Source organism: Musa acuminata, chromosome BXJ3-4, assembly GCF_036884655.1.
Source record: "Musa acuminata AAA Group cultivar baxijiao chromosome BXJ3-4, Cavendish_Baxijiao_AAA, whole genome shotgun sequence".
Classification (NCBI taxonomy): Eukaryota; Viridiplantae; Streptophyta; class Magnoliopsida; order Zingiberales; family Musaceae; genus Musa; species Musa acuminata.
In genome coordinates this window covers 7,092,709-7,115,714 of record NC_088352.1, presented here as the reverse complement: position 1 = coordinate 7,115,714, position 23,006 = coordinate 7,092,709, and the positions used below count along the sequence as shown (strand labels likewise).

Genomic DNA, 23,006 nt, shown 5'->3' with positions numbered 1-23,006 from the left:
TAAATAAAATATTTTATTAACATGATTTAAGATAGATGATGACTTCGCTAACAGTTCAAAGTGGCGAGGAGGTAAAATTATGTGGCAGTTTCGATATATTTGGCGTAAGTAGGCAGTGGCAGTTCCGTCATGCCGGTAGTTTTCTTGACCGTATATTTGGAAATCAAATAAATAAATAAATCGATAAATAGAAAAAAGGGGTTTGGGCGTGACAGAGAGCCTTCTCACTCCTCTGTCTGTCTCTCTCTCTCCCTTCGCTTTCACTCTCTCTCGCTCTTGTGGCATCTCCCTCCCTCTCTCTTACTTGTGTCTCTTCGTCTTCTCGCTTGCTCTGTCTCTCTCTTACTGGTGCTGGCGATAGTGGTGGTGGTGGTGGTGGTGGTGGTAGTTGTGGCGGTGGAGGAATGGAGAACATAAGCCACCCTCCAATGGAGCAACTCCAGGATTTGGAGTACTGCATCGACTCCAATCCTCCTTGGGGTAAGAGATTTCTGTTAACGGCTGCCGTTGTTCTCTTTTCCGGTTCTCATTTTTATTACACTTCAAGCCATTTGCTTCTCCTTTCTTGTTCGAGTGATGGTTGGTCTTGGCTGTTGTCATGTTCTTGATGAATCATTAAGCACATTAAACTGCTTTTTCTCCCCCCTTTTGTTGCTTTGCTTTCTGGTGCTTGCGGTATGGAGAACGAGTTGAAGGGGGAAAACCCATTTTTCTTGGGCCCTACGGTAGAATGAGGGGAAAAGGTGGTCAATTTGAATATTTTAATGAGTTTGACGAGTGTTAGTTGGTTTTCTTTGCAATTCTTGCTTAAAAATGCGATTTTGATAGGCTTGGTGCGATCTATGGTCGGTTGTCGGCCTCCTGAACGAGGTGTCGGATGTTTTTGTCTTTTCTCTATGTGGGGATGGCCAGTGGCGCCCATGTTCGGTGGTTTCACTATTATTCAGGAAGTAAATCTTCAATGGATCTCAAATTTTGTTCTCGTTCCCGCTTCTTCATTTGCCTCACATGGCGAAAGAACAAGTTTGTCCCGTATGTACTCGTGTATTCTGCTACTGGTCTGCTTCCATTATGCTTGCTTCTTGATCAAGAAGGGCATTCTGAAAGACAGACACGCTGGAGGCTTTTTACGAGATTCTTTTGTTTTAAAATGCTAGCATTTTTGCTTGATCCATGGTGGTTCAGATTTTGGATTAAATGAGCCACTCATTCTAATTTTTTGTCTTAAAACTCTCCCTATGCGATATCATGTTTTCTGCATCTGTGAAGATATTTTTCTCGTAAACTTATGTCATCATTAAACCTACCGTATAGGTGATTCTTACCTGTAGAAACCAATGTGGGTTGGTGCATCAACTCTGGTTTTGTAATCATTGGATTCACAATAGGGCACCGGATAAGAGAGCTGCTTCTGAGTGCCTTTAGATTTTTCTTTCATTAAATGTTGGACTTCTTTCCAGACATTGATTGTTGTTTGCTTCTTTTACAAAACGTTGCTATTTAATGGCTATTCACTTGACACATTGCAACAAACTATGTTCTCTGGAAAATAATGGAATTCCAATGCTTTTAGTCAATCATATGGGCAACAAAATCAACATACTTGTGATGCAAATTTCGACCTTATTTGTTCTCTCCCTCTGCTTCCATTTCCTGTAGAGAGAAGTTGTACAATTTTTTGTCTTGTTTGCATCATATGATAAGTATGCCATTTTTCATTTTTAGCTGTAGTAAGCTATGTATCTTTCTCTATATGAACTAAAGTTCCAAGAGATGGGAGATTATGCCTTAACAAGAAATGTCTGGAAGCAAACCTTTCTTCTGAAAATAATCGCAGTTTTAAAACTTTCCATCATCTGAGAGAAAACTCAGGTGAGAGAATCAGGGATGAAACATTCGATAAATTTTTCTTGGTCCTTAGCATTTTCGAATGATTCTATTTCGATCTTAAAACTAATATGATTGTGAAATTTTTTACTAGAAACGTAAGTTTAGACTGAATAAATATCAGTGTACTAGCAAATGACAGAAGTTTCTTAATTTTGAAATATTTTTCAAAGGATCAGAGGGATGATTGGTTCTTCTTTTTATTACATGTGCTGCAACTTTGGGTCTAAAACTACATATTTTAGTAACTAGCAGCTTTTAAGCTAGACAGTCCCACATTTTTTTTCTCTAACCTTGGCAGAACTTGCTCCAGGATGAACAATTATCTGAAGTCTAAGCAACCTTCTTATCCAGGTTTACTCGAGTAACAATGTTAAAAGATGAAGATTTTCTTAGGTCTCTTATATGCTTGATGATTATTTTGAGAATTCACGATCACACTATTACCAAGGAGTAGTCGAATGAGGAGCCGGCCATATCTCGATTATTTAACTTTATTTTATCGATAAGAAAGAATTTTGATTCTTTTTTGTTTTGCTAAGATATTCAGAAAGCTTGGTCAGTCGTCTCTAGGTTGAAATTATCCTTGTAGTAAGTTAGTGGATTTAAGATTGAACATTAAAGCATGTGCTATTAGGATCGCTTGTTCAAAGATAAAGGATACTAAGATCTTCTTACGATCTTGGAACAGTCCTCAGCCCAGCGAGACGTAAATAATGACTCTTCACATCACCTAGTGTGTGGGCTACTATATCATGCCTAATATTCTTGAGTTGCCCTTCTAAACTTTTAATCGTACTTTGATATTAGTTGGTTGGAATGTTCTTAGTAGTTGTTTATTCACCTGCTATTATTGTATATCTTGTCAGCTTATCCGCCTGAGTGCTAAGATCAGAAAATTTATTGTTATGCAAAGATGTGCTGAAAATTTCTGGCATGCTCAGTATTTATTGTTGCCATTGTGACGGTGCTTTATAGATAAAGTTGGTGTTCTATACTCTGTGGCCATATGAAGGTGTTACATAGGCTGCCAGAATATTATGCACCAGAAGCTGAGTGATTATTCTCATATTCTCTCCTGGTGAATACTGGATATACTCACCACTAAGCAGTCAGTAAGTAGCTCTTGTGTCCTGTCAATCACAAGACTGAACCATCTGTTTTATGGTTTTGAGGGAGGGTGGGGTGTGGGGGGGGTTGTTGTGGTACTGAGGGAGGGTGGGGTTGTTTTGAGAGGGGGGGGGGGGGGGGGGGGCGTTGTTGTGGTACTGAGTTAAGTTGTATGCTCATATTCATGATGATCTAATTGTTAATTTGTTGTTTTGCTCTGTGTTGCCTTCATAATATCAGCTTATTTTTGGTTTGGGCTAGGAGCTACTTGATCTGTAATAATGACCTGAAACTTGTAAGATCTACAGAGCTTGTTGTAGTGCATAAACCACTAGGAGAAGCAACTGAAAATGAGATGAGAGGAGGCAAATATCCAATACCATCATTTGGCATTTGTGTGAAAACCATAAGCTCTTGTTTATTACTTCTACTCTTCTTTGGCCTCAGGAATAGTGATTGATGAACCATAATCTTAGGGTTATATTACCATCATGTATGATAACTTTGCCTACAATTATTCCATTAATAAATTTAAGAACTGTTATTTTGAAATGTGAACCAATGCATGTGTAATTCAGCTTGCATGTGAATTGCAAAAATTTGCTGTTCCTTCTTTTCCAGTATATGCCTGCTGTATATATTATTTGCATTTTTGCCTGTTTCCTTCCTGCAGTTGAAACTATCTTGTTGGCTTTTCAAAATTACATTCTAATGCTGGGCACCAGTGTGATGATTCCTTCACTGCTTGTTCCACTGATGGGTGGGACTGATGTAAGTTAAAATTCATTTCAGCTATACAATTGTAATGGACCTTTTTATACAATTTTTTCCTGATTGGTGCCTTTTTATGACATGTTTTCTGTATCCAACCTAGGCTGACAAGGTTCGTGTTATACAAACATTATTGTTTGTATCTGGAATCAACACACTCTTGCAAGCATTGTTTGGAACACGTTTGCCCACGGTTGTGGGTGGTTCTTTCGCGTATGTGATACCTATCCTTTATATTATACGTGACTCGTCTTTGCAGAGAATTCCTGATCAACATGAAGTGAGTTCCTATGTTCTCTATTAAGGGCTTTCCAGAGACTGGTTCTTTTCTTCACCATTTATACATCAATGACCTAGTTAAGCTTAGATGCAGTTTGCCAAATTTTCAACTTGCAGAGGTTTTTGCAAACCATGCGAGCTATTCAAGGAGCACTAATTATTGCATCCAGTTTGCAAATAATACTTGGTTACAGTCAGCTTTGGGGAATTTTTACAAGGTAATCTATATAACCTTGCTTGAAGATATCACCATCGTGCTATTTGCATAAGTCATTTTACATTGTGTTATCTTTACAGGTTTTTCAGTCCCCTAGGGATGGCACCTGTAATTGGATTGGTTGGCTTGGGACTATTTGAAAGAGGTTTTCCTGCTGTATGTCAGTAGCTCTTTAGTGTTCAATCCTCTACGATAAGGGTGGCAGTCGTTGTTGGAAAAGAGAAATAAGACAACTTACATTTTTGAATGATTTATTTTTTGTTCTTTAGGTAGGAAACTGCGTGGAAATAGGCATACCAATGCTTTTGATGCTCATTGGACTATCTCAGGTAGTTTGTTTTTCTGCAAAAATAAGTTTCCTCCCTTCTTTTGGCTTCTCATTTTGATCATAATGATGAAATTTGTTGGTTTGCAGTATTTGAAGCACTACAGGCCATTCAGGGATTTTCCCATCTTTGAACGCTTTCCAGTACTCATCTGTGTTACAGTCATTTGGATATATTCTCTTATCCTAACAGCAGGTGGTGCATATAACCATAGGCCTACTAAAACTCAAGACAGCTGCCGCACTGACAGGGCCAATCTAATATCATCTGCTCCTTGGTAAAGTCTTAAATCACATTTTTTTCCCTTTTAATTTTGCTGTTGAAGTTTGTGCTCTTTCTTAATATTAATGCTTACAGGTTCAAATTCCCATATCCTTTGCAATGGGGTGCGCCGACTTTTGATGCTGGCCATTCAGTATCCATGATGGCTGCTGTATGGGTTTCTGTCATAGAGGTAACAGTTGATAATGTTTATATTTCCTATAATGGCTTTTAAATTTCTTTTGCTCAAATCTGCAGTCAACCGGTGCTTATAAGGCAGCATCACGCCTGGCTATTGCAACTCCTCCACCTGCTTATGTATTGAGCCGAGGGATTGGCTGGCAGGTCTGCTAGTAAACTTTGTCTACTTAGATAACATCTAGTGTTGTGAACTTTTGGAGATTGTTGCATTTTGATTGTCTCAGATCGACTTAAATTATAACATTAGTATTTGTCCAATCATTTGGTCTTTATTTTTGGGAGATGAATGGACAACAAACTCGAATCTATAACTGCTCAGACATCTAAGCATGGACGCATATAGGTGAAGTTGTTACATTCATCTATACATACTGGGTGATATTTTCATCGTATGTTTATATGCTTTAAGCTTACAGGTTGCTTTTGATCTTGACCATAGACAAATTTTATGGCAATTGTTAAGCGAATGATGGTTGATCTAGAAAGTCTATACCACGTGTGGGGTTACAAGTCAACGGTTAACTTTGCAATTGTTGAAAGGACCCAAAGTCTTCAGAGTGTGATGTGTCATAATGTAACCCTAAATTTTGACAAATTCCATTAATTTTATAGAAGAGAGGGAGGAATATGATTATAAACATCAAATTTACGTGTGCTCCATTGAAGGATAACACTTTGGCAACTCTATAAATAAGGACTTGAACTAGCCAACCCTTTTTTGTTAAGTATAAGATAAGTGGCTTTGAACATAAAAGAGGTATAATACAAGGCATATTGCAATCAGGCAATCAAGCATTTTCTAACATAAACCACTAATACATGTAATTCTATGGATAGCAAGTGGTTCCATGATTGTATAATTTTTTTAGTCACCATAGTACAATCAATGCTTTGGAGTAATGAGCCTTGAGGATGCTTGGAACTAGTAAGATTTCTTCTGTGTTCTGTTTAGCCTGTTTTGTTTTATATTATGTTGATCAAGTGGGGGACTGATACAGTGTGATCAACAAAAAAAAAGTGCATGTTTTCATAAGAGCAATCCATATAAGAGAGAATAATGAAAGGCAAATGTTCAGAATGATGAAAAGGTAAGGGTCAAATTTGATCCTACAAGTTCAACTGGAAATTGTCGAAGTAGTAAGACAATTTCTAGAATTGCACTGAGTTGGTCATGGAAGCATAAGAGAAACAAGAACAAAAGAAAAGGAAAAAAATTGTAAGCTTCCTTTTGCTTTCCACTACATGCAGGTCAATTCCAAGTTTTCATAAAGTTAATTGTCCAGCCAATCTTTCTATACAACTTTACTTCAATTATGGATTGATTTTTGTGGTCATTACATGGTAGTTTAAAATAGATAGAGTAGCTAAACTGTGTTTGAGTCATGTAAAGACTCCTATCTCAGCTTAGAAGTTTGTTCATCACACTTTCGTTTCTTATGGTAATTATTTTCTTAAGAGTCCTTGAATGTTTATGTTCTTTTTCTAAACTAGTCCTTGCCATATGGAGACATAAGTGCACTTACTGTGACAAGGATGTCAATCATGCTACATAGTAAGGATTTTATTTCAAATGAGACCGCCCGCTACCAAGCGGTATCAGCCTGGCTACGGCGAGGGAAGAAGAAGCGCCGAGGGAGAAGAGGAAGAATCGGGAGAACCTCAATGCTTTCCGATCCGGCGCCACCCTCCCTCGACGGTCCCGATCCAGAAGGTAACAGAGAGGCGACTGCTCGGCTTCTTCTACGTCGCATTCTTCGCTGAAGGCCAGAGGCGTCTGCGGCCTTCGACACCCTCGCCGAACACCTAACGCGACGAGGAGAAGAAAAGGAGATGACGTTGTTGAGGCAGCGTACGCCTCCTTTTCTTATATATATATATATATATATATATATATATATATATATACCGAGCAGTACACCCTAGTGTATTGCTTAGTATGCTTGTACCGTATAGTACCGTACCGAGCAAAGCTCGAAACGTTAGTACGATACAAAATTACAAACCTTGCTACATAGTATGTTAAATAGTAAGTTCCATAGAAACCAGAAACACCCCCTATCAGTGAGCTTTTAGGCAGTTCTTCAGTTATTTCTTAAATGGAGTTTTGTCTGTATCAGCACTTCCTTTCTTCATAGATGAAAAATGTGATCGTCTTGAGTTTAAGCTTTGTAGCTAAATGCTTCATCATTCATGCTTCACCCCAGGGGATTGGTGTGCTGCTGGATGGTCTGTTTGGAACTGGAACAGGCTCCACTGTCTCTGTGTAAGCTTTCCTATTTCCATGGCAAAGTTCTGCTGGCCTTAATAGGGAAAATGCCTTAGATATATGTAGATACATGCCAAATATTCATTAAAATCATATATTTCTTTCATCTATGAACACCATGTATCTCCCCTGCTTCCTGATTTTGGGAGGGTCCATATCATGGGTCTGGTGTTATGTCTATGAAGGGGATCTATGTTGTACATATCGCACAGAGTTGCAGCATGTACATTATTTGATTTTAGATAACAATGGCAATGATGATGACACTAGTTTGTGTAAAATTTTAGGGAGAATGTTGGTCTTCTTGGACTTACTCGAGTTGGCAGCCGCAGGGTGGTTCAGATTTCAGCTGGGTTCATGATTTTCTTTTCCACCTTAGGTATGATTTCTTTATTAATAATTCATTATATTGGCGGTTATGTTCTTTAACTTGCAATCAGTATCATGATCTGTTGCTTCAGGGAAATTTGGAGCCGTCTTTGCATCAATTCCATTTCCTATATTTGCAGCATTGTACTGTGTCCTTTTTGGCCTTGTTGGTATGTATTTCATTTTTGGGGTACATTTTATTCTTGCTGTTAATGTTTCTAATTTTATCTTTTTGAAATTTGCAGCTTCTGTTGGAATATCATTCCTTCAGTTTACAAACATGAACTCTATGAGAAACCTCATCATCACTGGTCTCTCACTTTTCCTTGGAATATCCGTTCCACAATATTTCAATGATACTCTGGTTTCTTCTGGCCATGCACCTGTAAATACACGTGCAGGATGGGTTAGTTATGTTTAACTGCCTTTTGGATTCTCTAAAGAATTTACTGAGTCGCAAGATAAATTACGATGGGTGCTGAATCAGACTGAAACTCATATTGACAAAGAAGTGGCAATGTGCAAAAAATAGTTTGATCATTAATTATGGCTCTTTTTAGTGTACCTATTAAAAATTTAACCAAAAACCTAAGCATGAATATGTCTTAAATACAAAGAATTTGGACACAGTTATTATAACTCAAAATAATACAAAAAATCACCAAGATCATTATAAAAAGTTCAAAACATTATCTTGGATTATGAGTGCCTTATGTTCCTTTATATTTCATTCAGAGTTAAATGGAATTTATATTGATCCTGTTACAAACCATCGAGCTCATAATGCATGAGATTTTGTTGTGATCGGAAATGCATTATTTTATTATTTTGCTTAAACTATCATGCATGTAAGCAGATATCCTTGTATGTAAGGCTTGCACTTGGTTCATAGTTCCTCAAGATGTTTGTTCAACCGAAAAGATTTACATTACATTTTGCTATTTAGATGTTTGCTTTTGCTGAAATTGTAAAATTTTCCTGCCTGCAGTTCAATGGGTTCTTAAATACCATATTTCTGTCACCCCCCACTGTCGGATTGATTGTCAGCGTATTTCTGGACAACACATTGGAAGTCGAGAAGTCTAAGAAGGATAGGGGTATGCCGTGGTGGGTGAAATTTAGAACGTTCAGAGGCGACAACAGGAACGAGGAGTTCTACACGCTTCCTTTCAATCTCAACAGATTCTTTCCACCTACCTAGCAAAGGCTCAGATTTATTTGGAAACACTGAGCTGCTTCATTTGGACAATGATGCTCGCTGGCATATCCTTCATCAATTCAGGCAGTTAATGATCCTGCAATTTTGAAGTCAAAAGGGTTCGGCCCAGTATCCGAGCATGTTTTGGTCGGATCCCCCATTAGTTGGCACCTTGCTGCTGCACTTTTGATGCTGCTTATGCTGCTAGCATCCTCTTGTATTTTGTTACATATCTCTCGTAATCTGGCAACTGGTTCATGTTTGTCTTGTAGTTTTTGGCCTAATAAGACAGACACTACTGTTTCATACATTTAATTGTTCTTCATTCATCCATCACTGTGACATGCTTATGCCTGGTTGATGGAACCTCCTCTGCTTTCTTGTTCTGAAAACCACCTTAGTATCTGAAATAGCAAATAGGGAAATGCATCATTTTGGTAGGAACTTTATCTTCTCCATATCCTGTGATCAGTGCACACGAGTTTATTTATTACTTGTGCAGATGTACTACCATAGATGATGCTTATCATAGGCTTCTAAATTAGGTTTTTTGTTCCTGGATTGTGTTATGGATAGTCCGTGGCATTATGAATTGAATGAAGGGAAAATAAAGAGGAGGAAATGGTAATTGAGGAGAATAGGATGCCATGGCAGAGGCCAAAAGTGAAGGAGAGGAAATAAAGCTTTGACCATTTTGCCTTTTGTCTTTTTAATGTTCCAAAACAAAGGTAGAAATATGATATGTGTGGTCAACCACAGAGGATCATGCAAACATAAGTGATGTTTCTTCTACAAATCTGCTTGCCTTTGTCGATGAAGCAGAAGGCTTAGAAAGCCTAAATTTCCATTGCAACGAGAAGAAAGTTGAGAGAAAGTGGCCTTCCCAATCAAAGAGAGTAGAGAGACGGTGTTGATCTCCAAAACATCCTTCCTTTTGCACCTTCTATCTTTCCTTTTGATTCTACACTCCCCAAAGTCTTTCCCCGATGAAGCTCATATATCTTCTTGTCACAGAGCTTTTGCTCCTACTACATCATCATCAGCAGCAGCAGCATCCGCATCAGCATCTCCACCTTCGTCATCGTCATCGTCATCTCGGTCATCACCATCAAGGTCCGCCAAGTTGCCTCCACCCGATTCCAGGAGCCCCTTCCCCTCCGCTCCCAAGCTCTGGTTCTCCTCCGCCGCCGCCGCGTTTGCCGCCGAGTCGGCACCTTTCCGCCTCCGCGTTTGATGCGGTGGATGACGTGCCGGTTCGGCGATGCGTCCCACCGCGCCGAGAAGCTCTTGTAGCACCCAAAGCACCCGCATTCCGGTTCAGGAGGTTGCGCCCGCCGCTGCCATAGAGCAAGTACTCCAGGACCTCCTGCTCCTCCTTGGTCAGCGCCGCCGGGCGGGCTAACACCGCCCTGGCGGTGGGCCCGGGTGGACTTTCCTCCCTTTCCTGTTTGCCGAGCTTCTTCATCACTTCGCCAGCCAAAAAAGCATAAAGATCACCTTTTTATGCTGTGTGTGTCAAAGAAAGCCAAAGAGGAGAGAGAGAGAGAGAGAGAGAGAGCCATGGATATGCCTGCCTACAAGTATAGTTGGTAAAGAGTCGTCTGCTTGATCAAGCATTTAGTAGTAACCATATAAGACAGCCCAGGCTGCAGAGTACAGTTATTTGATGAGGAAACAGTAGGAGAAATTACATTTTCCATGAACTAATTATTGTAGGCTTCTCAAAGAATTCACGATCAGTCACTGAAGTACACATTGACGATGGTTGGATGTCTCTATCATGTCTGTGCCAGTATGGTAATGACGAACGGTGCATAAGAAGGGAGGAGCTCACACGAACTCAGCCAGGCTTGTCCTCAGCGTCTGGTTGGCGCACAGACGGTTCAATCTCTCGGAGGGATGGATGGAATCCCAGAAGGCGTACTTGTCTGCGTCTTCGCAGGTGAAGGGGTTCCATTGGTTGCAGAGATAGCTGGCCTCTATCTTCCCCGTGCCGCAGCATCCTCTGCTCGCAACCTCGAATCCTGAGCACACCCACCTCATCATCGTCGCAGAGAGGAGCAGAAACTAAAGCTTGGCTTCCCCAAACTCACCGTATGAGGACGGGTTCTGCACGACGTGGAGCAACAGATCATAGAAAGGAGCAAGTCTCAGCTTCAGCCCCGGCAACGCCGCGCACAGCCTCGTCGTGAGTGCCTGCAGCTTAGCGTTGAAGTCCCTGGCCACCGTGTTGTACTCCTCCATGCACTCGCCCGGGTTCATGAGGTTGGAGGTCCTTTCCGACGGCAAGCACCCGAAGGGGGTGAGACCGGTGAAGGACACCTTGCGAGCCCCCAGGCGGTGGAGCTCCGTGAGGAAGTCGGCGGCGTGGCGGATGAGGAAGTCCTCGTACTCTTCCACCGTGAATTGCTCGCTCCGCTCCGTCACCTCCGAGTAGTAGTTCTCGATGAAGTCGTTGGTGCCGATGCTGACGATGTACACGGCCTCGTTAATGATGTAATTGGCCTTCGTCTTCCCCAGGTACGCTTCCAGTTTCTGCTGGTACTCCTTGAAGAACTCCATCTCTTGCCGTAGGGGGATGACAGACTGCACATTATCAAGAACGGAAGACCACACCATTAACAAACACTTCATTATAGCTAGCGTAGAACATCCAACTAAATCCGACAACCTAATCGAACGAGTCTGGGGGCAATGACTGGACTCATCATGCCAAATACCTACGAAAGCAGCTGCCATCCTAAAGTGACAGTAATGTCTTCCGAGAAATAGGCAAGTAATGTATCTTTAGCGAACTAAAGAGGCAACTGAGAATGGCACTTCAAAGGAGTAGGAATCCTTAGATACTCGATCCTTATCTAGAAAGGGTTTTAGCTGTCACCATTGCCACTTGTCCTCCTTGCCTGCTCCATAAACGTACATGCATCAGCCTCGTACTTGAACCTTTCACGTTTCCGAGAGAGGAAGGGGACAACTCTACTGGGGTTCTGATCCAAAGCTACACCAACTCTCATTCCTATACTCCCTCTGGTACATGAAATAGATGCAATAAGCTAAAGATGCATGCAAAGCGGGACTTACGAGCACGTCGGAGGTGGCGGCGTCGAGCCCCGTGGCCGCCGACGCAAAGCACACGCCAGTGGCGAAGTCCCTGATGCCGTAGGCCGGGTCGAGATAGGCCGGCACGATCGACGGTAGGCCGAGTGCCTCTGAGATGAAGTCGGTGGCGAGACGGCCGTTGCAGAAGCGACCGGTGGCGCGGCCGCCGGGGAAGTCCCGGCCGTAGGGCGGGAAGTTGGCCCTGGCGATGGTGGGGATGAAGTTGTTGTTGCCGGCGTCGACGGTCGAGTCGCCGAAGACGATCACCGCTGGAACGCGAGAAGGAGCGGCGAGGGAAGGGAAGAGTACGAGGAAGAGAAGGAGGCGTTCGTGGAGGACGAACGCCATCGCCGTCGGGTGCACTCAGCTTCGCTGTTCGGGGAACGAGGAAGCTCTGATACTTAATATAAGTGGAGGTCTCTCAGAGACAGTGTTTTGTTACATTACAGCCCTCTCAGACTGTCATCATAGGAAGAGATTTAAGCTACCCATATCAACCAACCGTATCACAATTATTGCGTCTAATGTGATACAGCCAAGAGGGAAACCGTTAGGTGGGAATAATATTGAGCGAAGCGGACAGATGACGATTTGATATGACTCGTCAGATGCCACGTCTTCCACTTACGTTATGGGGGTCATAAGATTGGGGATCGAACGGCCAACTGTCTTTGAGCGCTCTTAAAGAGCGCTGCGTTGAATGCCAACTGCTACCCTCCTCACAACGTCGTTGTCTCGGCTGGACCACAATACCTTACGCAAGCTGACGGTACATCATTGTTTCGGTTAATGAATACTACCACTATACATACGTACATAAGCAGGACGAAAGCGCATCGAGAATCGTGCGTCGCGTGATCTTGACCGTGTGCGGGTCACGGATGGAGCTGTATCAACTCTTTAGCTTGGCATAGATGCGCTTACTTGAACACATGCGAACTGAAGTCCTTTGACAACAAGGATTACTGTCCTTCCTTTACGTAACTGCTTCTTTGTCTAAGGAGGGACTGATATAATGAGAGGCTGTTATTGTGTTGCACTTTGAGATGTGGGGTTCCAGTAGACATCGAATAGAACTGAGTAAGAATAATATTTGTGACTTAATATATGAAACGTGAATAAAATTTTATGTCATGATTGAAATCAAATAACATTAGATTGGATTTACGATACGTACTTTTCTATGTTATCTGAAAAAGATCTCTATGTAATATGCAAAGACACTATCCCTCGAATCCGAGTATCATAGTGATATCGATCTACAAAGAGAACTAGACACTCATTCTCCTCTTTTTCTATCTTTTTATATGACTATTATTATTGATGGTTCAAGAAGATTAAAAAGAGAAATTATAAAATTTGAACTGTATCATGTATGACACATATTATTTAGTCCCTAGAGATTCTGTCTATTTATAGACGAGAGCAAAAGATTTATGATAAATTATTATAAGAGTTCCTTTAGTCAAGAGTATCCTCTAAGCGAACTTACTATAATATAAAAAATTTTTATTAGTCAATCATCATAATTTAATTAATTTAATTATATATTTTATCAGATCATGTAATCTAACTAATTTAACTGTACATGATTAATTAAACTAATTTAAATTATAAAGGATCATGATTACAATTTAACAGTACATGCAATCATGTGATGTACGTCCACGCACTGCGAGTACTGTAGTCGATGCCAGGTATGGTGGGGTTGCTCTTTGAGAGTTTGCACGCCGAAAGCAATCAACAGCGTCGGTGTATTTTCCTTGTTGTTCCATCCAAAATGTTTCTCATTCACATCGAAAGGAAAGAAATGACATCGGTAGTGTCTGCGATTGGGAACTTTGGATTAGCTGCATAGAACAACATGGCAATCCATGCTGTATCAAAGTTATAAGTTTACTTTGTTACTGACCTTCATCAGATTCACGTTGAATTTATTAATTTATATAAAAAATTACAGAATGATGCAACTCTTTAACCTATCGATCATCTTTATTAGCCTTTCATGCCTTAAATATAAATGAAATATGGAAAGTTATAAAATTCATGGGTTTTGGTAATAGTTGTTGATTCTCGGTTTTTGATGATGAAACCGATGTAATTTTTATTACTGCACTAGTTCACCCCCTTCTTAGTACCGACTGATTCATAACAATAATTTTTTGGAGGTGTTATTGCAATATGTTTGTGGTTAATTGGGAAAGCAAGGAACAAAGCTTGCTCTGATGAGATTTCCCTTTATCTTTTTATTATTATTTTCTATAAATCGATTGCTTGTGTGACGAACCTTTTTTTTATTGAGAATTATTTTTTTCTAAATATATTGAAGGCTCAATTGAGGTATATATCAAAAGAATTAGATAGGTGAAGCCAAGCCTCGACTAGACTAAACTTAATACTGATGGTTTTAGACAGGAATCGACAAAGGAGGGAGGCACCGATTTCCTTCTTCGTTCGAGCACTACTATATCATATATTATTGTCGGATGGTCATTTCGCATTTTACTACGAGGCTAAGGCGATTCTGGATAAACTAATAATTGCCATTCAAAAAGAAATATCCAAAATTCTTTGATGCAAATCTATTGGTTGATATCTTCAACAAGATAATCAAATCTCCTTGACAGATTCTAAGTCTTTATAGAGACATCTCCACCTGTTCCAAGTCTTGTATTAAGTATACGCATGCTGCATACATCGAGTGAAACAAACCTACACATTGGGTATGTGCATAGGTGTAGCATTATATGGCAAAGGGATTGACCGTATGATTTTGACATCCTATTTTTATTCGATTAGCAAAACTTTATTAGGTAATGGAGTGAGAATTAATCCTTCATAAGTTTGTCCGTAGTGGCTATCTAAGTATCTGAGAGTGCACAGACAACACATTCATAAATGATGGATGTTGCATTCGTCCTCAGAGCCACCGATCCATGATCGCAGCAGCTACATGAAGCACAACAATCATTTGTATACGTACAAGGTGGTGTTCATGAGGCGATCAGCAATGATACGGTACATCCTCTCCGTCGGGTGGAAGGCATCCCAGAACACGTACTTGTTGTCGTCTGTGCAGGTGAAGGGGCTCCTCCTGCTGCACATGTAGCCCATCTCGAACAATCCCGTCGCGCAGCAACCCGACACCGCGTTCTCAAATCCTGCCCATCTCAAGTAGAAGAAGAAGACAGAGTTCAAAGAGAAGAAGGAAAGAGTTGATCTCTAGCCGAAGGTGGTGTCGACGAACTCACCGTATGATGTGGGGTCGGTGACGACGTCCATGAACGGGTCGTACAGATTGCTGTAGGCTAATTTGACGTCAGGCAGCTTTTGGCTAAGCTCGGCCATCATAGTCTGGAGTTTGGCGTTGAAATCCGAGGCCACCTGGTTGTGCTCCTTGTTGCAGGAGTCCAGATTCTCCACCCTCTCCAATGGCAAGCACCCCATGGGAGGAAGGCCGGCGATGTTCACCTTGCGAGCGCCGAGATGGTAAAGGGCGTCCACGAAGCCTCGAGCGATGCTGATGAGGTAATCCTCGTACTTGTCCACGGTGTACTCCGACGACCGCCCGGAGAAGGCGTAGTAGTTCTCGAGGAAGTCGTTCGTTCCCAAGCTAATGATGTACAGAGCCTGGCTTATCGTTTGCTGCGCGGTGGCTTCCCCCTGGAAGCTCTTCAGCCTCTCTTGGTAGTTCTTGAAGTAGTCCAATTGCTTCCACAGTGGCAGGACGGACTGCCATGAGCCATCGAGCTCGAGTCATCAACTATCGTCTTCCGTCATGACCTAATCACAGAGCAAAAAGATCGGCTGAGGCTGGAGACTTACGAGCACGTCCGAGGTCACATTGTCGTAGCCGGTCGCGGCGGAGGCGAAGCAGACGCCCGCGGCGAAATCCTTCATCTCGAACGACGGATCAAGGTAAGCGGGGACGGTGTCGGGGAGGCCGAAGTCCTGCGATATGAAGTCGGTGGCGAGGCGGCCGTTGGAGAAGCGGCCGGTGGCCACCCCGCCGTTGAAGTCGCGACCATAGGGCTGGAAGTTGCTCCTGGCGACGGTCGGGAGGTAGTCGTTGTTGCCGGTGTCGACGGAGGAGTCACCGAACACGACGAGCGCCGGGACTTTGGCAGCGACGCCAGGCGCGTGCAGCAGCAGCAGCAGCAGCGGTTGCACCAAGAGGAGAAGGCAGTGCATCCAGGGCGTTGCCATCTTTTGCGCTGTGGCACTGCAAGTCTCGGCTTTGATGAGCATAAATAGAGCAACGAAATTGTGCCATGGAATGATGCAGATCTCGGCCTTCTTCTTCACTGGTAGGCCAACCACAAGGTGGTTTCCAACCACCAATGAGGTGGGTGAACCAATCTGAAATGGAGGCCACTGGGACAGTCTTTAAATGCACTTACATGATTCATTAAAGGATTCATACCCATATGGTCCTTGTATATACGAGAGGTACAACATAGTTAACTTTGTAGAAAGTCGGCTAAAAGGCATGCACACCCGGGGATGGGTCTTAAGTGCACCGCAAAGGTGGATTTGTCCCTTCATTCTAAGTCGATCGTTGCCTTATCTAAGGTCCAACATCATCTACATCTTTAAAATAAGGTTAGTAGTTGAAGAGTACAGAGCAGTTTACGTGGGCTACAACAATGACTGAGGTAGAAAAGAGGCGAAAAGTCAAGTCAAACACAGGTTCTAGGGTGACGATGGAGAGACCGGATGATGGCCAATCTAAAATTACGTATGTCCTGTAAACCAACGCATTTTAAATGGCATGTCCAGTTGTTTTGGGTGCTTCATACTAAAGGCAGTATGTGGTTCAAAGTTGCAAGAAGAGGTGGTGTTGATGAGGAGAGAGAGAGAGAGAGAGAGGAACATATCAGGCAAATGAGCGCTCATGATTTACATGCACAGTCGAGAAAATAAATCACAGAAGTTGGATAAAGGTTAATATACATGAGATCGATAACTGTTTCATCCCAAATGTTTATCTATTTAGTGATGGGTTACATAGAATATATGCTATCTAATTCTTTGAATTCCTAACAATTTGTGATTAGTCATCTTTTTAATCTCCATATTATACATAAATTTTCTCTTATTTAGTAGATCTCAATCATGGAATGTGTGTTATAACTCTTATCTTTAGAAAGAGAGAGAGAGTCTTGAGGAACCTAAGAAGCGGTCAGAGAGGCACTGCAGCCACCCGTTTCCTCGAATGGCCGAAACCGTCGTCGGTCTACTTCCCTCCCTCTCTCCTTAAATGGCTTCGTCCCCTCCCTTCCCTTTCACGGCCTTTCTTCTTCTTGTTGTCAACCGGCGACCACCCGCGACGACAACGATGGCCTCCCTCCGGGCGATGGCTATCCTCGCAATACTTGCATGCATGCTGCTGATGAGATCGGCCGCGGGCGACGTCGTGGCGGTGGGGGCGGACGGACTCACCATCAAGAGCACAGACTTCCACGTACCAGTGAGCCAAGCAACGGCAAGGCCCGCCGACCCCTTAGCTTCCAACCACGATGCGAACGCGGATGAGGGCGGCCCGGATATGTTCCATGTATTCGACCAGGAGCTGATCGTGTTGGGTCACTGAGAAATAATAACAATGTATCTGGATGCCTCCTTATTCACCCTGTTCTTCTCGATCTATTGCACTGATTTAATATCAACAACGATTTGAGTTCAAGAACAGGTCAATTCCTACAGCTTAGTCGTCGTGTGTGCCATGATTGCAAACATGGGATTCTAAACCTTTATCCCTTAACTCGCTTTCACGCCAAGGTGGTGCATCAGCTTTTGGTGTAGGAGAGAGCGAGGAGGAACTCGAGGAGTCCCACCTTTTGCCTGACACACTCAGCCTCTCCACCAAGTATCTTGGACTGTTGAAGACGAACCAGTTAATGATGATGCGCGGTCGAAAGGGGGAAGGAGCAGCGAGGTTGAGCAGCCCAACGGCGGGTGTCCCCGCGTGTTGTCGGTGTCATGACAGAACCACTTTGACGCCGTTGTCCTCTGTCGTGAGCCTAAGAAAAGAATGAGAGACGATAACTCACTCTGTGTACTACGCGGTGGTACTCCTCCCTCTACGTTGGAAGAAGAGTTGAACGAATGGAGCACGTCGAGTGTTGCAGGCGGGCATGCATGCGCAAGAAAGATACATCAAGCGTGCACACATCTTCCTGCGTTGAATTGGGTGAACTCGCATCATTCCCCTCGCACTTCCTTCTTAAGAATCCCGAGACACCTCCCTCACTATTTCATGCGCTCTCCCCTCTCCCTCCATATTGCTTCACAACCTTCTGTCGTCTCCTTCCATGGTTGAGCCCTCTTGATTCACAGGCCTCTCCTACCTCCTCCAGCTGCAGCTGAGCCCAATCGTGGCATGTATCTTCTGCTTTCTTCATTGGTTGTGATCGCAGTCAGTAGTGTTGGTGACTCGGTGGATGAAGGAAGTGGTATTGGTGAGGTTGAATCTGATGATTGGATTTACTTATGATACGATGGTAAACCCTTCTCAGATTGAGCCGCGCCAATATCACTGTCTTCTATTAATACCGCACTGGTGCATCGGTCCATCCGCAGTCAATACCAAACTGATTGCTTCATCTGCCTACATCTACTCTTATCTATCATTTAAGCTTTTTGCTGGTAATACCGCTTAATAGGGATAGGATTTCATTTCTTCTATGGCAAAGTTCAAATCTAGCATGTTTTTATCTAATGATGTCATCCAAAACATGTTTGCGTATCTGACATAGATCAGCGCTAAAATACGACTTTTAAGTTATCTCCCATATGTGTGATTCAATTCTTTTTATCCCATAGAGATGTGGCACTATTCTTCGTTGATCACGTGTGGCTCAATCACCATCACCTTTTTTAATTTATTTATTAAGATATATATATATATATCAGATTCTCAATTCAAAACTTCAGCTAATTTATAATTATTGTTAATATACTACTGCATGATGAAGACAGTAGATGACCATCGCAGAATGCGGCAGGTCGCGAACTCGCTTAACTGCTATCAACACACAACTTTTCCCTTTTGAACGAGTAAAATGAAATCAAAATGACAAAACTGCTCTTTTTTTTTGTGTTTTTAACATTGTGGTCTTTCTCCTATACAATTTCTTTTTCCACTAGCAAGGCAACCAAATTTAGGAAGGAGTTGGAGCAGGGCAAAGGAAAGGTTTCAACTACAAAGAAGGGAGCCGCCTTCTCTCCTACGAAGATGTTCTTCGATTCGTTTGCTCACTAATAATCCTCGGCGACCAAAACGTCTCCTACTCGAGATCTGTCACTCCGATGGGGTTCACGGCGGCGGCGTTGCGGGCCCTCTCCGATGGCGGCTGCACGCCGCACATCATGCGGCTCTGCTGCAGTCCCGCCATGTAGCTCCTCACCTCGTTGCGGATCATCTCTTGCATGATCGCCAGGAATTCGGCGCTAAAAGGAGAAGGCGCTGGCCGACGCCCCTCCTCGGCGGAAGTGGCTGCAGAGGAAAAGCCCGGTATCATCTGCTGCGGATCTGCAGCAGCAACAGAGCGCGACAGCTGGCTCTGGTGACTGGGTTTGAAGATGGCATGGACCTTGCGATCCTTGGAGGTGGACATCTGACATGATCCAGGAAGGGAGAGGGTGAGGGAAGTAGCTGGATCGTCGTCGTTGTTGGGAAACGTAGGGGCTACGGCAGCACTGATTGTCTCGCTCTGAGTCTGTTGGAGGATCGGAGAGGAGCATGGCACGATGCGGCCAGTTGTCGGAACCGGCTGATAGATGTGCGGCGGCGGCATCACCGGATAGCTATGGTGACTGGAATCACTGACAGCGGACCCGGACGGGCTTCCGGGGCTGAAGCAAATCCCTGATCCTCGCGACAACAGGATCAGGCCGTCGCTGCTTGCCCTCTTCAGCGGTCTCGTCGCTTCCGCCTCGTCCTCCATATCCGCTGCCTTGACCGACATGATCGCGTCGTAGTGGTGCTGCAGCCCGTCTTCTCCGGCGCAGGGGCGGCTGTGCTTGCGCTTGAGTGTAGAGTTCCAGTGGTTCTTGATGGCGTTGTCGGTGCGCCCGGAGAGGAGGCGGGCGATGGTGGCCCACTTGTTGCCGAAGCGGCGGTGGGCGCGGACGATGATCTCGTCCTCCTCATCCGTAAAGGGTCGGTGCTCCACCTGGGGCGAGAGCTGGTTGCACCATCGCAGCCGGCACGACTTGCCGGAGCGCCCCGGAATGGACTTGCTGATGATAGACCAGTTCCTGGGCCCATGCCGCTGCACCAGCCTCTGCAGCGACTCGTCCTCCGCCGGGCTCCACGGCCCCTTGATCCTATCAGCCTCCTTGCTCCTGCTTCCCCCCGTCGTCGTCGTCGTCGTCGCCGCCATCGGATCCAATCTCCCCCAACTCAAAAACTCCAACCGATCGATCCAAACCCCCAAGCGATTCCAACGAAAATCCCGGAGGGATATCAATACAAAGAAAAATAGGGAAGGATAGGCCACCGTCGGAAATAAACAAATATTTCGACCGTTATTTTGCTACGTTAGAGCAAATGTTCAAACCCAGAGGAAGAAGAGGCTGATGAAAGAAGCGAGAGTTATGGCAGTAGCAGCACGAAGAAGACAGACGGGATTTTATAGAGGATCGACGGTAACCGGGTTAAGGTATCGCTTGGCTTGCTGGGCGAGCTCGTCCGGTTCCCACAGGTTTCGTTTGCATACAGCTGGCGGTGGCCACGCATCTCCGTTATCTGGTCGACGGCACCACCTTTGTCTGCTCGACGACACTACCAACCGTGTGCCTTGTCAGCGGCTTGCCGCGTGGGGCCCGTACGATCTCCAATCGCATAACGGGTGCGGACAATGATGCCTCGTTGCGATTCCCACCATGTTTCAGACGGTAATTGTACACCCATCGAATCAGAATCGTAACGCCCTCAAACGCCATCTTGTTCATAGCGCCTTCCTTCCGTGACACTGCCGTTGTGAGTTCTGCCTGCGTGTATCACTCGACCCTTTCCGTTTCTACTCAGTACGCAGTAACACCGTCGATGGATGATGTTACTGTTGTGAATTATATCTTCCGATGGGAAGATATGGTATCCGTTCAGGCCAGCCTGTCAAGCTGTCAGATGCAGCCTTTAACTGCCCCCCACCCTCTCCTTTTCTTCTCCTGTACACACTCGAAAGCTCTCCAAACTGCCAAAAAACCGACTGCCATTTTTCTATCTCTAGATTTGACTGCACACCGACACCCCTCCCTCCCTCCCTCCCTCTTCCTTTCTAAACCACCTGTTACCGACCTTCCTCGCTCCTTCCTTACGCCTTTATTATATCTACGTACGTCTGTTATTTTATATAATGAACACGGTGTCCCCCCACTTAAAAAGTAATTTAGTAATAATTCTCCATCTAGAAGAATTAGCAAGGGGAGATACATGTTGGAAGTAAGCCTATCAATACTTGATTATTATACGAACGAGCACGGCAGCGTCGGTTGCTATCTGTCGTAGTTCATTAATGGATATTGGATTGCGATGGCATTTCCCGTGACTCGTACGTCGTGTACCCCCCCTCACAGCTGGCGATTTGGCCCGCCCGACCTCCCCGGCTGTGAAGCAGTGCAAAGAACCAACTACGTTCGCCTCCGCATCACACGGCCCACATGCATCTATTTCTCTTCCTTTCTACCAGTTCAAATTAATTCGACTGGGTCGGTTCGAGGAGACAACCGGGGAAACGTGACCATGAGAGAGATTGAAAGAGGGCGGTGGGGGTGGGAAAACGCCCGTCACGAACGCGTGTGAACGGAAATAGATATTTGAGGACCGGGAAAAGAGAACAACGGGCACGGTTGGGGCAGCACGTGCACCTGCAACCCACTTGTGGAGCGTGGCGCACGTGTGAGGGTGGGCCACCACGCATCGTTTGGGCACTTCAAAAAAGCGGTCATGTGGTGGGAGGGAAGCAGTTAGGTGGACCATGCTCCCCGTCTCGGGCACCACCATCCTTTTCTTATCGTTTTTTACTACACATTACGTAGCATCGTCATCTGAAGTCAAAATCTACCTACGCTGTTTCGTTTGCTTCTGAGCTGTCACGGTGGCCTGCCCCGATTAGAGCTGCAGCGAGATCCCAAAGCTTGCTTTTCCAAGACATCGCCACTGGTCCCCCTGACAGTGCCATCCTCGTGTCCACCACTTCCACATTATTGAATTCAGATGGACTATAATATAGCTTCTTGGCTGGCAGGCGAAAGAACTACGAAGGTGCAGCTTAGATTCCCTCCCACAAGCCCCCCCCCCCCCCATCTTTCCACTTGGGTTATCCGTGCCTAATACAACGCACCATGTTAGCGGAAACTTGACGTTCGGCGCCCGCGGCAGGCCATCCCCGTCACGTGGGGCTCACGAGGCTCGCCATCATGTACTTGTCCGTGCTCTTGGTTGGTTCTCCACGTGGGCCCCGTCAATCCCCACGTTCCCGAAGCGCCAACAGCAGTTCGTTCTCTGGCGTCCCACGTGGTCTGCGTGCTTCGGGATTCCGCCCCGGTGAGATCCCAAACCGGCGTACGAGTGAGGATGATGGTGATGACGCGGCGGATGACGTGATGGCCGTGTCTCGACGGCCTTGCCGTGGTTTCTTCAAACAACGAGCACCATTGCATCTTTGCCTTCGTTGCTTGAAAGATTTGTATTCCTAAAGGATGCCCGAAAGGTGTTCGACAGGCGCGCTGATGGAGTGGCAACTTACGTCCTCTCATTTTTCGCTTTGTGCCTCACGCACCCGTCACGCCCACCGCCCTCATCACCTTTTGCTTACTGATGCTTTTGGCCCCATCTTTATCAGTCCGGCGTACGTTTGTTGGTGGCGTGGAGGGGATGAAACGGGCACCACGCAGCGCTTTGTGTGGGTGCGGGAAAAGGCATTAGAGTGGTTGTGGGGGGTTGTCGGAGCTCGACAACAGACTAGCGTGGGTTGGAGCGGCCAATTCCTTGATGTGAGGACGGCCAAGTATGGT

General features: G+C 44.5%; 4 protein-coding genes across 5 annotated transcripts; 1 reads left to right on the top strand and 3 right to left on the bottom strand.

Moving 5' to 3' along the window:
* Positions 1-328: 328 nt before the first annotated feature.
* Positions 329-9,214, top strand: LOC135634634 (nucleobase-ascorbate transporter 1-like). Its single transcript, XM_065145080.1, has 14 exons — positions 329-480; positions 3,671-3,768; positions 3,872-4,048; positions 4,165-4,265; positions 4,345-4,420; positions 4,534-4,593; positions 4,680-4,867; positions 4,948-5,044; positions 5,110-5,196; positions 7,257-7,315; positions 7,606-7,697; positions 7,780-7,857; positions 7,933-8,093; positions 8,676-9,214. The coding sequence occupies exons 1-14, from the start codon at positions 405-407 to the stop codon at positions 8,886-8,888; spliced, it is 1,563 nt and encodes a 520-aa protein (XP_065001152.1). The 5' UTR covers positions 329-404; the 3' UTR covers positions 8,889-9,214.
* Positions 9,215-10,471: 1,257 nt separating this feature from the next.
* Positions 10,472-12,435, bottom strand: LOC135634635 (GDSL esterase/lipase At2g42990-like). 2 transcript variants are annotated; one of them, XM_065145081.1, is made up of 3 exons: positions 11,967-12,432; positions 10,979-11,471; positions 10,472-10,909 (listed from the first exon to the last, which is right to left on the bottom strand). In XM_065145081.1, exons 1-3 carry the CDS (start codon positions 12,330-12,332, stop codon positions 10,716-10,718), a joined length of 1,053 nt encoding a protein of 350 aa, XP_065001153.1. In that variant the 5' UTR covers positions 12,333-12,432; the 3' UTR covers positions 10,472-10,715. The 2 variants fall into 2 exon arrangements, with proteins under 2 accessions (XP_065001153.1, XP_065001154.1); XM_065145082.1 differs by having other exon boundaries at positions 10,717-10,890; positions 11,967-12,435.
* A 2,317-nt stretch (positions 12,436-14,752) lies between these two features.
* Positions 14,753-16,253, bottom strand: LOC135634788 (GDSL esterase/lipase At2g04570-like). Its single transcript, XM_065145384.1, has 3 exons — positions 15,810-16,253; positions 15,236-15,716; positions 14,753-15,145 (listed from the first exon to the last, which is right to left on the bottom strand). Exons 1-3 carry the CDS (start codon positions 16,230-16,232, stop codon positions 14,952-14,954), a joined length of 1,098 nt encoding a protein of 365 aa, XP_065001456.1. The 5' UTR covers positions 16,233-16,253; the 3' UTR covers positions 14,753-14,951.
* A 2,796-nt stretch (positions 16,254-19,049) lies between these two features.
* LOC103981010 (transcription factor MYB44) lies at positions 19,050-20,606 on the bottom strand. Its single transcript, XM_009397581.3, has one exon. The coding sequence runs from the start codon at positions 20,369-20,371 to the stop codon at positions 19,274-19,276; it is 1,098 nt and encodes a 365-aa protein (XP_009395856.2). The 5' UTR covers positions 20,372-20,606; the 3' UTR covers positions 19,050-19,273.
* Positions 20,607-23,006: the final 2,400 nt, after the last annotated feature.